The sequence below is a fragment of the Cydia splendana genome, chromosome 1 (assembly GCF_910591565.1).
Source record: "Cydia splendana chromosome 1, ilCydSple1.2, whole genome shotgun sequence".
NCBI lineage: Eukaryota > Metazoa > Arthropoda > Insecta > Lepidoptera > Tortricidae > Cydia > Cydia splendana.
This window is the reverse complement of record NC_085960.1, coordinates 31,698,405-31,710,786: the sequence shown is the minus strand read 5'-3', so window position 1 is coordinate 31,710,786 and position 12,382 is coordinate 31,698,405. Positions and strand designations below refer to the sequence as shown.

The 12,382-nt window shown below is 42.4% G+C and overlaps 1 protein-coding gene across 1 annotated transcript in view; it reads right to left on the bottom strand.

The window, feature by feature from the left end:
* The window catches only part of LOC134793359 (uncharacterized), a 34,877-nt gene that overhangs the window by 16,981 nt on the left and 5,514 nt on the right, over positions 1–12,382 (bottom strand). The window contains exons 8-15 of the mRNA XM_063764921.1: positions 12,224–12,373; positions 11,466–11,618; positions 10,636–10,817; positions 8,232–8,391; positions 7,195–7,327; positions 5,852–5,932; positions 5,492–5,626; positions 4,892–5,066 (exon numbers count right to left, since the gene is read on the bottom strand). Coding sequence (XP_063620991.1) covers positions 4,892–5,066; positions 5,492–5,626; positions 5,852–5,932; positions 7,195–7,327; positions 8,232–8,391; positions 10,636–10,817; positions 11,466–11,618; positions 12,224–12,373 — 1,169 coding nt within the window. The remainder of the gene's footprint in view (positions 1–4,891; positions 5,067–5,491; positions 5,627–5,851; positions 5,933–7,194; positions 7,328–8,231; positions 8,392–10,635; positions 10,818–11,465; positions 11,619–12,223; positions 12,374–12,382) is intronic.

Below are 12,382 nucleotides of genomic sequence, written 5' to 3'. Positions count from 1 at the left end.
CTCATGTTATAAATGCGAAAATAACTATGTCCGCCTGTGTGTCTGTTATCTCTTCACGCTTTACCCGCTGAGCCGATTTAGATGAAATTTGGTGTCAATATAGTTTCAGGCCCGGGAAAGGATAGGTAGGATAGTTTTATCAATCATCATCATTTCACGCAGACGAAGTCGCGGGCAGAAGCTAATAGTCCATAAACTTTAGCGTGACCGTCATGTGCACGAGGATAATTAAATAAAGACGTTATTAGTCACATCTGCCATATTAATTTTAAGATTATTGCGAATGTGTGATAGAATAAAACAATTTAAAGGCTATAAAGAAACTTATCACGATAAAAATAATATATAAAAAGACAAACAAATAAATCCATCACTAGTTTGCCAGCAAAATGGCGACAATCAAGTTGATACTTGGTGTACTTATTCTTACTGTACTGTGCGAGTTGACAGTCTGCGGATTTGGCAAGTCTTGGAGAGACAAGGATTATGAAAAAGATAATAAAAAAGAAAACTTCGTGTCAAAGGTTTTTAAATGGCCAAAGTCGGTAGCGAAGTTCAAGTGGGATAAATCTGACAAATACGATAAAAAGGATGATTACGACAAATACGATAAGGATGATTACGACAAATACGATAAGGATGATTACTACGAATACTTTAAAAAGTTTTGTTCCGACATATACGATAAAAAGTTTGATTTCGACAAATACGATAAAAAGTTTGATTTCGACAAATACGATAAGGATGATTACTACAAATATGTTAAAAAGTATTGTTCCGACATATACGATAAAAAGGATGCTGGTGACAAATACGATAAATATGATCGTGACGACAAATACGATAAAAATGATGATGTTGACAAATACGATAAATATGATCGTGACGGCAAATACGATAAAAAGGATGATGATGACAAATACGATAAATATGATGGTGATGGCAAATACGATAAAAATGATCGTGACGGCAAATACGATAAAAAGGATGATGATGACAAATACGATAAATATGATCGTGACGGCAAATCCGGTAAAAAGGATGATGATGACAAATACGATAAATATGATCGTGACGGCAAATCCGGTAAAAAGGATGATAAATCTGATAAAAAGGATGACAAATCCGATAAAAAGGACGATGATGACAAGTCTGATAAGAAGGTTGATGGCAAATCCGATAAAAAAGACGATAAGGGTAAATCTAGCGAAACGATAGTAGTGATAACTAAATAGCCACCCGATGGCAAGTAATCAAGACGGACCACATTTAGAGTCTAAGTTAGATACCGAGAAGAGTTGCCATTGCCAAGGATTCCAAGATTATAGCAAATTAAATTCAGGCGCTATGCCCATAAATATGTTAGTTATTTTACACTTATTTTTTATAAAACTATTGTTAGTGCCAGTTGCACCATCCGCACTTGACAGACTGATTAACGTTACCCGGCGCGCCGCGGCGGTTTACTATGAAACTTTTCATACAATCGAATTTAACGAACACTTTAACGATGTCAAATAGTTTGGTGCAACCGACCCTTAGTCAAACAAAGTTATATTAACACGTAAGAACTTACTTAAATAAATATATAAGATTTTAGCGTCAAAATTTACAGAATAAACTTTTGAGTCTGAATGCAAGTTTTTCTTATCTTTCCTGCAAATTACGTACCTTTAGTAGGGTTCATGCGAGTGTGCACCGCTATTCCTCAAAATCCGGATCGATATATCGTCGTCCGTATCGTCGTATCCACAACCACAACACAAGCCTTAGCTTAGGTACTGTGGGGCTAGGTCGTTTTGAGTAAGATTGTCCCATAATATTCATTTATTATTTATTTAATACCATGTTATACATTGCCTGGCTGATTGTAAACATCAGTGATTGAGTGAGCTACATAGCTGTCTAAACTCTAAATCATAATTAGATTCCAAAAAATGTTGCCACTGCAATCATTTGTTTGTAAAATAGTAAATTCCTTTTTATAAATAAACACGCTAAGATAATTTATTTATTGGTAATTTTACTCCTACGATTTAAAAAAGTACTTTTACTTACTTTTTAGGGTTCTGTACCCAAAGGGTAAAACGGGACCCTATTACTAAGACTTCGCTGTCCGTCCGTCCGTCCGTCTGTCCGTCCGTCCGTCCGTCTGTCACCAGGCTGTATCTCACGAACCGTGATAGCTAGACAGTTGAAATTTTCACGGATGATGTATTTCTATTGCCGCTATAACAACAAATACTAAAAATAGAATAAAATAAAGATTTAAGTGGAGCTCCCATACAACAAACGTGATTTTTGACCGAAGTTAAGCAACGTCGGGCGGGGTCAGTACTTGGATGGGTGACCGTTTTTTTTTTTGGCTTTTTTTTGCATTATGGTACGGAACCCTTCGTGCGCGAGTCCGACTCGCACTTGCCCGTGTAATATGGCGATTGTCCACTTTTAGTGTTTAGCAGTAACACTTTGGTTTACTGCGACATAAACGCGTATTGCTTGTGTCAGCGCAACCTAACGTGTATATATAGGCAGGCATTTAGAGAATATACGTTCTTATACTATCACACATAAGGTGTTTGACTTCTACTCCCATCACCCGCTCGAAACCATAAACAACAAGTACTATATCTTGTTATTTGATGGCGACCCAGACCAGCGAACCAACGAACTAATACTCAAGAAAGAAGAAAGAAGAAAGAATCTACCAAGACTACAACCCAGATAACCAATCACACTTTCAACGCAAGAATCCACGCAGTCAGAACCAACCACCATTAAGAACCAAGAAAAAAGAAGAACCACCCAACATCAAAAAACGGAAACCAAGTTAAGAAGAGAAATCAAGAAGAGCGAAGATCGAAGAGCGTTGTCCAGGGTTTCCCGGCTCGCAAACCAAGAGGTGTCCAGGGTAATCCCGGCCCACCATAATCATCGGAAGCAGAGCCAGCCAGCCATATGAAGCGTCAAGCGAGTGCCACGTGGAGGTGCCAGCTCGCCAGGCCGCGCCAACAGCTGCCAAGAATGCCGGTCGCGAACTCGCACCGGACCGGACGAAGACGAAGCCGAGGACGGCCAGCCACGCAGCAATAGGATGTAAATCCTACGTGTAATTTAGTATTTTATTTAATTTTCTCTAAAAGCCAGCATTTTTTTTCCAATTCAGTAGCAGTCATATTTAAATCATTCATAATTATTAAAGGTTGTCGCTAAACTCAATTTCGTTTCGAGCATAAATAATTTTCATAAGAAGTCATAATATAATATAAAAATTAAAAGTGTCGAATAGTGTCCTCAATTATGTATGTTGCAATTTGCAGCGCGTGCCACACGTTGTGCGCACGTCGACAGAAAACTTAACTAGGCCGCGAGACTTTGCCGCGAGTTAGAATATTTTAATAAGCGATGAATGAAATTTGATACATCGCATAACGATTAAGTAATAAACAACTCAATTCAATAAAATTATTTAATTGTTTTTGAGTAATGATTAATACTTTAGCTACGTGTCGGACTGATCACCTGATATACAGCGAAAGTTTGATTTATTACATTTTTTTTTTAATTTTGGAAGTTAAATAAAAGTGTTTATTTTATAAAAAAACCTTACAGTACGGTACAAGTTTGAGAAGTTTTAAGGAGTTTAATAGGCACATTCGTACAATGTGACCTTATAGCTAGAGCACTAGTCCTTCGTACTTGATCATAGTGTGATATACAGTATCCTCCGTGAAAGTTGTAGGAGACTTTTAAGTCTTAATGTATTTGTGTCTCTAGGTACAGGCAGAGCCGTACAGCCTCGCCTGATATGCCGCTATTATTGTGTTTTAGGGTGACCATGCCCTCGGGTAGCCAATCCCGCGTGTAGTTATGAAGTTCGGGTACGCACGGGAGCGTAGCCCATGATGTATTGATTATAGGGTGACCATGCCCTGGGTAACCATTCCCATTAATTATGTTAGGAGCTTAGGACTCCGTCTTAATACGGCATTAGTTATTTTTATTACGAGATTTATAGGGTACCGTAACTATAAACAGCGAGAGTGAATATTTTAAAGTTGAATACCAAATGTTTTAAAGTTGAATAGTACATGTTTTAAAGATGAAGAATAGGTAAATGTTTTTAAAGAACGAGATTTATATTTTATGAGAAAAGGAAGTAAATTAATATTTTAACGTTTGAGAGATGATAACATTTTAAGTGAAGATAATATTTTCTTATTATATATTTTTTTACAAGGACTACGACATTAATACGACACATAAAGTCAAGCTAAATAAAGATTGTTTGCATTATACCTATATAATTTCTTAACATTTTTTTTTATTGATTTCAGAAAAAATTGTAAACTAGTAACATGCGTTTAATTTTTTTCTTCTGCCACCCCGGCGGTGAGAGGAACGTTCGGGGGAGGTGTAATATGGCGATTGTCCACTTTTAGTGTTTAGCAGTAACACTTTGGTTTACTGCGACATAAACGCGTATTGCTTGTGTCAGCGCAACCTAACGTGTATATATAGGCAGGCATTTAGAGAATATACGTTCTTATACTAACACACATAAGGTGTTTGACTTCTACTCCCATCACCCGCTCGAAACCATAAACAACAAGTACTATATCTTGTTATTTGACCCGGTTTTTTTTTACATAAATACAAGACGCGCTAGTGAAAAGTGGCAACATTGTCTTACTTTTTTTGGAATCTAATTATGATTTAGAGTATATGTCTAATCCCTAGTAGTATTATAAATGCGAAAGTAATTCTGTCCGTTTGTTACCTTTTCACGCTTAAACCGTTGAACCACTTTGTAATAACTGGTATTTAGGGAGTCCCGAGGAAAAAGTATCACCATAGAGTTATGTAAGAGTGAAGATGACATAACACCTACCTGACGCAAATGTCGGCGAGAGCCAGCAGCGCGTTGACACGGGCCTGCAGCGCGTGCTGCGGGGAGTGCAGCAGCGCGGCCAGCGCCGGCGCGGCGGCGGCGGCGGCGCCGCGCGAGCGCACGCACAGCCGGCCCAGCCCCGCCACGGCCGCGCCGTGCCACGCCGCCGACCACTCTGCCGATACAACAGTTAATGATATATATCACTAAAAGGCCGACTTGCACCATCCCACTGACCCGGCGTTAAGCGGTTAAACAGTTAACTCAGAGTCAGATTGTACTGGTAACCATGGCAACTCCAGATTTAACCGGTTAACCCTGGGTTAGTGGAATGGTGCGAGTGGCGCTTTGAGCTTTAAAAGTACAGAATGCAAGACAACGGCTTTATTAGACATTTTTTTCTTATGACAAATAAAATGTGATCGAACCGAGATTTTTTTGTGAAGTCCCATAATACAGCATTTATCATATAGGGATTACATGACATCTTCTGAAATATTAGGAATGATAGGTCGCCTTATCGAAGTCCGTCGGCCGATCTGTCGCGACGTTTGTCGGCACCGCGTCGAGTCGGGCTGCGTGGTCTGCTGTGGTGTGTACCTGCGGGCGGGTCTTGCAGCGCGGCGAGGAACAGCGCGAGCAGCGCGGGGGAGGGCGGCGCGGGCGCCACCAGCGACAGGTCGGCCGCGCGCACCCACTCCGACACGCCGCCGCCGCTCAGGGCTCGCTTCTCCGCTGTTATCACACATCGAAACAAATTAACTTTAAGTATACAAAAATAAATATGCGCACGCTCCCATAGTACATTAGTAGGTACGACTTTATCGTGACGCTTCTGGCGGAACTGCTGAAATTAATATATTAAAGAAAACTAAGCAAATTACGAATCATTTAAAATTTAATTTAATTAATTTGATTTACCACAAACAATCTCACGTCTGCTTAACGACATGTACTTACACAGTTGTAGTAATTCATTGGCCCACTGCAAGTTGGTAGGGTCCAAATGTGCGGCAAGCGTTGCACTCGGTATCCGGCAACCTGCCAAAGAAAACTTATCGTAACTCGACGTGGCTACGCGCTACGAGCGTAACCCGTAGCACTTAGTGGCAATGAATGTGTTAAGAAAACAGAACTGACTTCATAACTCAAAATCTATTTAACATAAACTCATAAAAAATGTTTTATTCATTACAATCCTTCAGATTAGTTAGTTTTATAAATACAGCTCAAACGGTTATGGAAATAATCGCCTAAACATTATCTTTATTATCACAGACTCGCTGACATACAAAGGTAGCTAGAATAGACAGAAAACCTAAAAAGTTTCCAGATGGCCTCGAAAATAGGGAGTATTACTGCAATGTTCTGCCGCCAGAGTGCAGCACTAATTTGTTTAGTAAACCATAGAGTAACTTATACATAGTAGGCAAACAGTTTCTTGACAAGTTTTCACTATAACATTCATGCATCAAGGCGGTTTGTTTACATCAGGTGGCCTACCGCGAAACGCGAAAATCGAAATTTCTTTATCTGCCTCTCTATCGATCGAATAGGCAAGAGTGATAGAGTCAGAAACCGAACTTTCGATTGTCGTGTTTCACGGTAGGCCATGTGATTGACCTAGTGACGCCCTCTACGCAGAGTTTTGCGTAATATTCCCTATTAAAATTATCCATCCAGATAGACAAACCATACACATAAAATAACATCCCAACCCTCTCAACAGTAGTGTAACTGGACTACTGTCACAGAGACCCTCGAAATTTCGTTATCTGTCTCTCTATCGCTCTTAGGTAGTCGAGCGACAGAGAGGCAGATAAAGAAATTACGTTGTCGCGGTAGTCCCACTGATGTCACAGCATTATGAGTGACGCGACCCGACCCGAACTGTCAGGTGAGCATCGCCCACCCGGCCTCGTCATAGCATTTACCCAAGTTATGTCTGTTTTCCATGTTTTCATGTAAATAAAATAAAATAAAAAGCCTTTTATTTCCTGCTATTTGATACATGGATTTATGTTTAGTTAGTTAGATGTTAGTTTTTGTTTTTTAGTTCAATTAGTTTTTGTTAGTATTTTAAATCTTAGTCTAATAAGCAGGAACCCCTCAGGTAAAGGCCTCTTCCAAAGCTAGCCATTTTTCTCGGTCCTGAGCAGTTTTTTGCCATTTCTGCCCGGCATTTTTTTTATATTGTCATCCCAGCGTGCAGTTGGTTTTCCTTGTCGACTTGTTTTCATGTATTAAATCCTTAATTAATGGTGTATAGTGTGTTCTCGTTTAACAATACAGAATATACTGACCGTCCTCTCCCGAGGCGGTGGCGAGGCGCGCGGCGAGGTGCTCCCGCAGCGCCGTGCGAGCGCTCGGTGTTAAGTAGCGCGACCACAGCGTTAGGAGTTCTAAAGTCAGCGGTTTCAGGCGCTGGTCACGACCCTGAAATATCCAGAAATATTACAGGTTGGTTTACCTTGTTGGTTGGTATAGTGTTTGTTAAATTAGTAGTTATGTAACTATGTAACACCTAAACATAAACACCGGCTCGGCAATGCCCTCGCAAACAAAATATAACATCACTTCCACAACAGCAATCGTACAGCCCGCGGCCATCGTACCATAGACAGTGACAGTTACTTTTTTATGGCATTGCAGCCAACACAAGGGCACACGAGATGGCGTATGTATGCTATTTAAGCTACTCGCATAATCGCATACACTACAGTTGGTTTAACCCCTCGAGCAAGAGATTCAAATTTCGAACCTTAATTTAAAACATTAAGGTCGTTTTTGCTGGCAAATTTCCAACCTTAGGAGGGCGCAAGGAATGAAACCAGTATACGCCAGACCACACATGGCGACCCAGCCGGTGATTTTGCCTTACAAGGCATACAAAGTGCATAACAGCGCGCACGCAATGGAACATTTTAAAATTTACCATGCAAACACGTAAATTAATTTCTTCACTAGTAAACTAATTTCATGATTTAGGGTCGGTTGCACCAAACTGTTTGTCATCGCTAAATTTAATTGTACTATTTAGTTTCATAGTAAACCACCGCGGCCCGCCGGGTGACGTTGATCAGTCTGTCAAGTGCGGATGGTGCAACTGGCACTTAATCGTGTATAAATTAGCTGGAAAATTAACTCGGACGTTTCAAAGTCGGCATTATCTCAGTAATCAGTAATCTCAGATTCTGTTTGGCCCAATGGTTGACTGGTAGCGAATGCCTTATGGCATTAAGTCCGCCATTTGTACTTTCTTGTATTATGCAACAAAGGTTAAATAAATAATCGCGAAATACTTCTGCAAAAATAATGAAAGTATAAATCAGTGTTTTACCTGCGTGTTGTCAACCAGGCTGTAGTAATAGTCCAGTATGAAGGTGACATCTGAATAGTCGACTAGTCTTGCGATGCTCGTTAGAAGCACTAGGCATTGTAGGTCACGCTCATCGCCCTGGACGCCCAGATGTGTGCTGACGGCGTCCACGACGCGATGGCTGCGTAAAATATATGAACAAACTATTGTGTTTACCTACATCATTAGACTCGAACCATAAAAAGATATATAAAAGTCATAAATATAATTTATAGATGTACGCTTCGGTAAGAACTGGCGGAGGTGCTGGGATAGAAATAGAGTTAGACCAAGAAAAGTCTGCAGCGATTTTGATACCATACGTAGTGCAAGTGTCATTTATACGTCATTATTTCATAGAAGTTTGACGTTTAAAATAACACTTGCACTACGTGGGCTATCAAAGTCGCTGCAGACGTTGCTTGGCCTAACTCTAACGCCTTGCAATAAAATAAAATGAACTTTTTGCAATACTAGTCGGGTTATATTACACCTATCAAAACAACTTAAAAGTCTAACATCATTATCTTCCTCGCGTTACCTACGCATTTTGCCACGGCTCATGGGAGCCTGGGGTCCGCTTAACAACTTCTATCCTAACAATTCTAACAACGGGTCAATTATTTATAGTTTGTGATTGAAATATTTCATACATTTGATTTTCTACATTAACATATAGTTTTTGTATATTCTTACTTGATACACTTGGAAGTCTTAGCGAGCAGCACGCACGCCTTCTGCAGGTGCCGCCGCATGTTGTGTCTCGTGATGGCAGCCAGGAAGTGCCACGGGAGGGGACTCTCGGCAGCTATAGAGATGATTGCTTCTGGAGGCGGTCGAAGGCTACCGTTTTTGTATATTCTTACTTAATACACTTGGAAGTCTTAGCGAGCAGCACGCACGCCTTCTGCAGGTGCCGCCGCATGTTGTGTCTCGTGATGGCCGCCAGGAACTGCCACGGGAGGGGACTCTCGGCAGCTAGAGATGATTGCTTCTGGAGGCGGTCGAAGGCTACCGTTTTTGTATATTCTTACTTAATACACTTGGAAGTCTTAGCGAGCAGCACGCACGCCTTCTGCAGGTGCCGCCGCATGTTGTGTCTCGTGATGGCAGCCAGGAACTGCCACGGGAGGGGACTCTCGGCAGCTATAGAGATGATTGCTTCTGGAGGCGGTCAAAGGCTACCGTTTTTGTATATTCTTACTTAATACACTTGGAAGTCTTTGCGAGCAGCACGCACGCCTTCTGCAGGTGCCGCCGCATGTTGTGTCTCGTGATGGCAGCCAGGAACTGCCACGGAAGGGGACTCTCGGCAGCTAGAGATGATTGCTTCTGGAGGCGGTCGAAGGCTACCGTTTTTTGTACATTCTTACTTAATACACTTGGAAGTCTTAGCGAGCAGCACGCACGCCTTCTGCAGGTGCCGCCAAATGTTGTGTCTCGTGATGGCAGCCAGGAAGTGCCACGGGAGGGGACTCTCGGCAGCTATAGAGATGATTGCTTCTGGAGGCGGTCAAAGGCTACCGTTTTTGTATATTCTTACTTAATACACTTGGAAGTCTTAGCGAGCAGCACGCACGCCTTCTGCAGGTGCCGCCGCATGTTGTTCCTCGTGATGGCAGCCAGGAACTGCCACGGAAGGGGACTCTCGGCAGCTAGAGATGATTGCTTCTGGAGGCGGTCGAAGGCTACCGTTTTTGTATATTCTTACTTAATACACTTGGAAGTCTTAGCGAGCAGCACGCACGCCTTCTGCAGGTGCCGCCGCATGTTGTGTCTCGTGATGGCCGCCAGGAACTGCCACGGAAGGGGACTCTCGGCAGCTAGAGATGATTGCTTCTGGAGGCGGTCGAAGGCTACCGTTTTTGTATATTCTTACTTAATACACTTGGAAGTCTTAGCGAGCAGCACGCACGCCTTCTGCAGGTGCCGCCGCATGTTGTGTCTCGTGATGGCAGCCAGGAACTGCCACGGAAGGGGACTCTCGGCAGCTAGAGATGATTGCTTCTGGAGGCGGTCGAAGTAGGCTACCGTTTTTGTATATTCCTACTTAATACACTTGGAAGTCTTAGCGAGCAGCACGCACGCCTTCTGCAGGTGCCGCCGCATGTTGTGTCTCGTGATGGCAGCCAGGAACTGCCACGGGAGGGGACTCTCGGCAGCTAGAGATGATTGCTTCTGGAGGCGGTCGAAGGCTACCGTTTTTGTATATTCTTACTTAATACACTTGGAAGTCTTAGCAAGCAGCACGCACGCCTTCTGCAGGTGCCGCCGCATGTTGTGTCTCGTGATGGCCGCCAGGAACTGCCACGGGAGGGGACTCTCGGCTGCTAGAGATGATTGCTTCTGGAGGCGGTCGAAGGCTACCGTTTTTGTATATTCTTACTTAATACACTTGGAAGTCTTAGCGAGCAGCACGCACGCCTTCTGCAGGTGCCGCCGCATGTTGTGTCTCGTGATGGCCGCCAGGAACTGCCACGGGAGGGGACTCTCGGCAGCTAGAGATGTTTGCTTCTGGAGGCGGTCGAAGGCTACCTGCTGCATTAGGTTCACTACTAGCTCTTGCACCTATAAAGGAGAGTAAATTAATGATTTTTTTTATTAATAGACAACATTAGGTCCACATATTGTTAGTTATGAACTTAATCTACAATTCTACATGTTAGTTACTAATAATAAATATATAAAAGAGATTTGGTCCTCTGGCTCATTTGCTTAAAATGCTGTTGCCACTCCCGCGCACCTTGTCTAAAGGTGCTTTTGTAAAGGTTGACGAGCGAGCTTTCGTGAGGCGTGTAAATTTTATATGGTGTTGTTTTAATTTTAAATGAACAAAGTTTTAGGGAAAGCATTCTCGAAATATTTCGTGCTATAATGGTAAGACTGCTGCCAGTGGTCGAGGGAGAATCGAACCCGCATACTCAGTTTACGCGACTAACGTCCTGACCACTACCTGTCCTGTGTTTTGTTTTAGTTAATTAAATTACTTTACTACAAACTATATCCATGTTTTAGATGAAAGGGACGATTCACTGACGGTCGATAGCTCAGTTGCTTAGGTTGGTATTCCACCTGTCACTAAGCAAAATGTGAGACGCAAATACACATTGCACAAAGAAATTGGACAGGTGGAATACCACCCCTACAACGGTATCCAAATGGTCGTGAGTTCGGACATCATCAGTTACCCAATTTTAAATCATTAAACAGTGGTACCTTGGTCTCTGGGTCGCTCATCTGATGCATGGGCCCAGCGAGGAACGCGTCCAATACGTCGTCGCTCGGTCGTTTCACTACTATCTCGCCGAGCGAAGCGATAGCCGCCGAACGAACGATTATACTCGCGTCTCGGCACAGGCTCACTAGAATCTGTGGAATATATGAGCAAATTAGTTTCCAGTATTAAAAAAAAAACATAAGTAGTCGTCTGACCGGCATTGGCTAATGAGAAGCGAAGAGTGAGTTTCTTCTTCGCGGGTGAATGCGCTGGCATGGCACTGTGTTACTATTTATAGCGAGCAACAATTAATATACATATCTTCTATTCACATTGGATCCAAATATACTCGTACGTTTCATGAGCGAGAAAGTCGTCGTCAGTTTTAGCAACGGGTTGTTGTCAATTAGAGAGTTAGGTCCTGTTTAAACATTGATTAATGTTTAGTATAAGTTCATACATTTGCTACTTGTAAATAGTGGCAAATGTACAGGGTTGGGCAGATTAAGTCTCCTAGTTTTGTACTGCCATTTTACTTAAATATAGCGCAACTTTTTTTAACTATTTTATTTTTTCCCGTATAAAACTATAAAGAGTAGAAAATTTGATCACGACGTCACATGCTAGTGTTTCATATAAATTCCATAGTAGCAAAATCGTTTTGACAGTTTGAAAAAAGAAACTGATTTGAAAAATAGTAGTCAAATACCCTATCGCGTAAGGTATGTTTTGTAGTGAAAAGCCTATTATAACATACCCCAAGGTCGTTGGGCTGGGGCGGCGGCCCGTTGATGAGTTCCCGGTGCACGAGCGCCACGGCCGCCTTGCGCACCGCGGCGCGCTCGTCGCTCACGCAGCGCGCCGCCACCACCATGAGCCGCGACACCGCGCCCGATCCGTTCAGCTCCTGTACAGT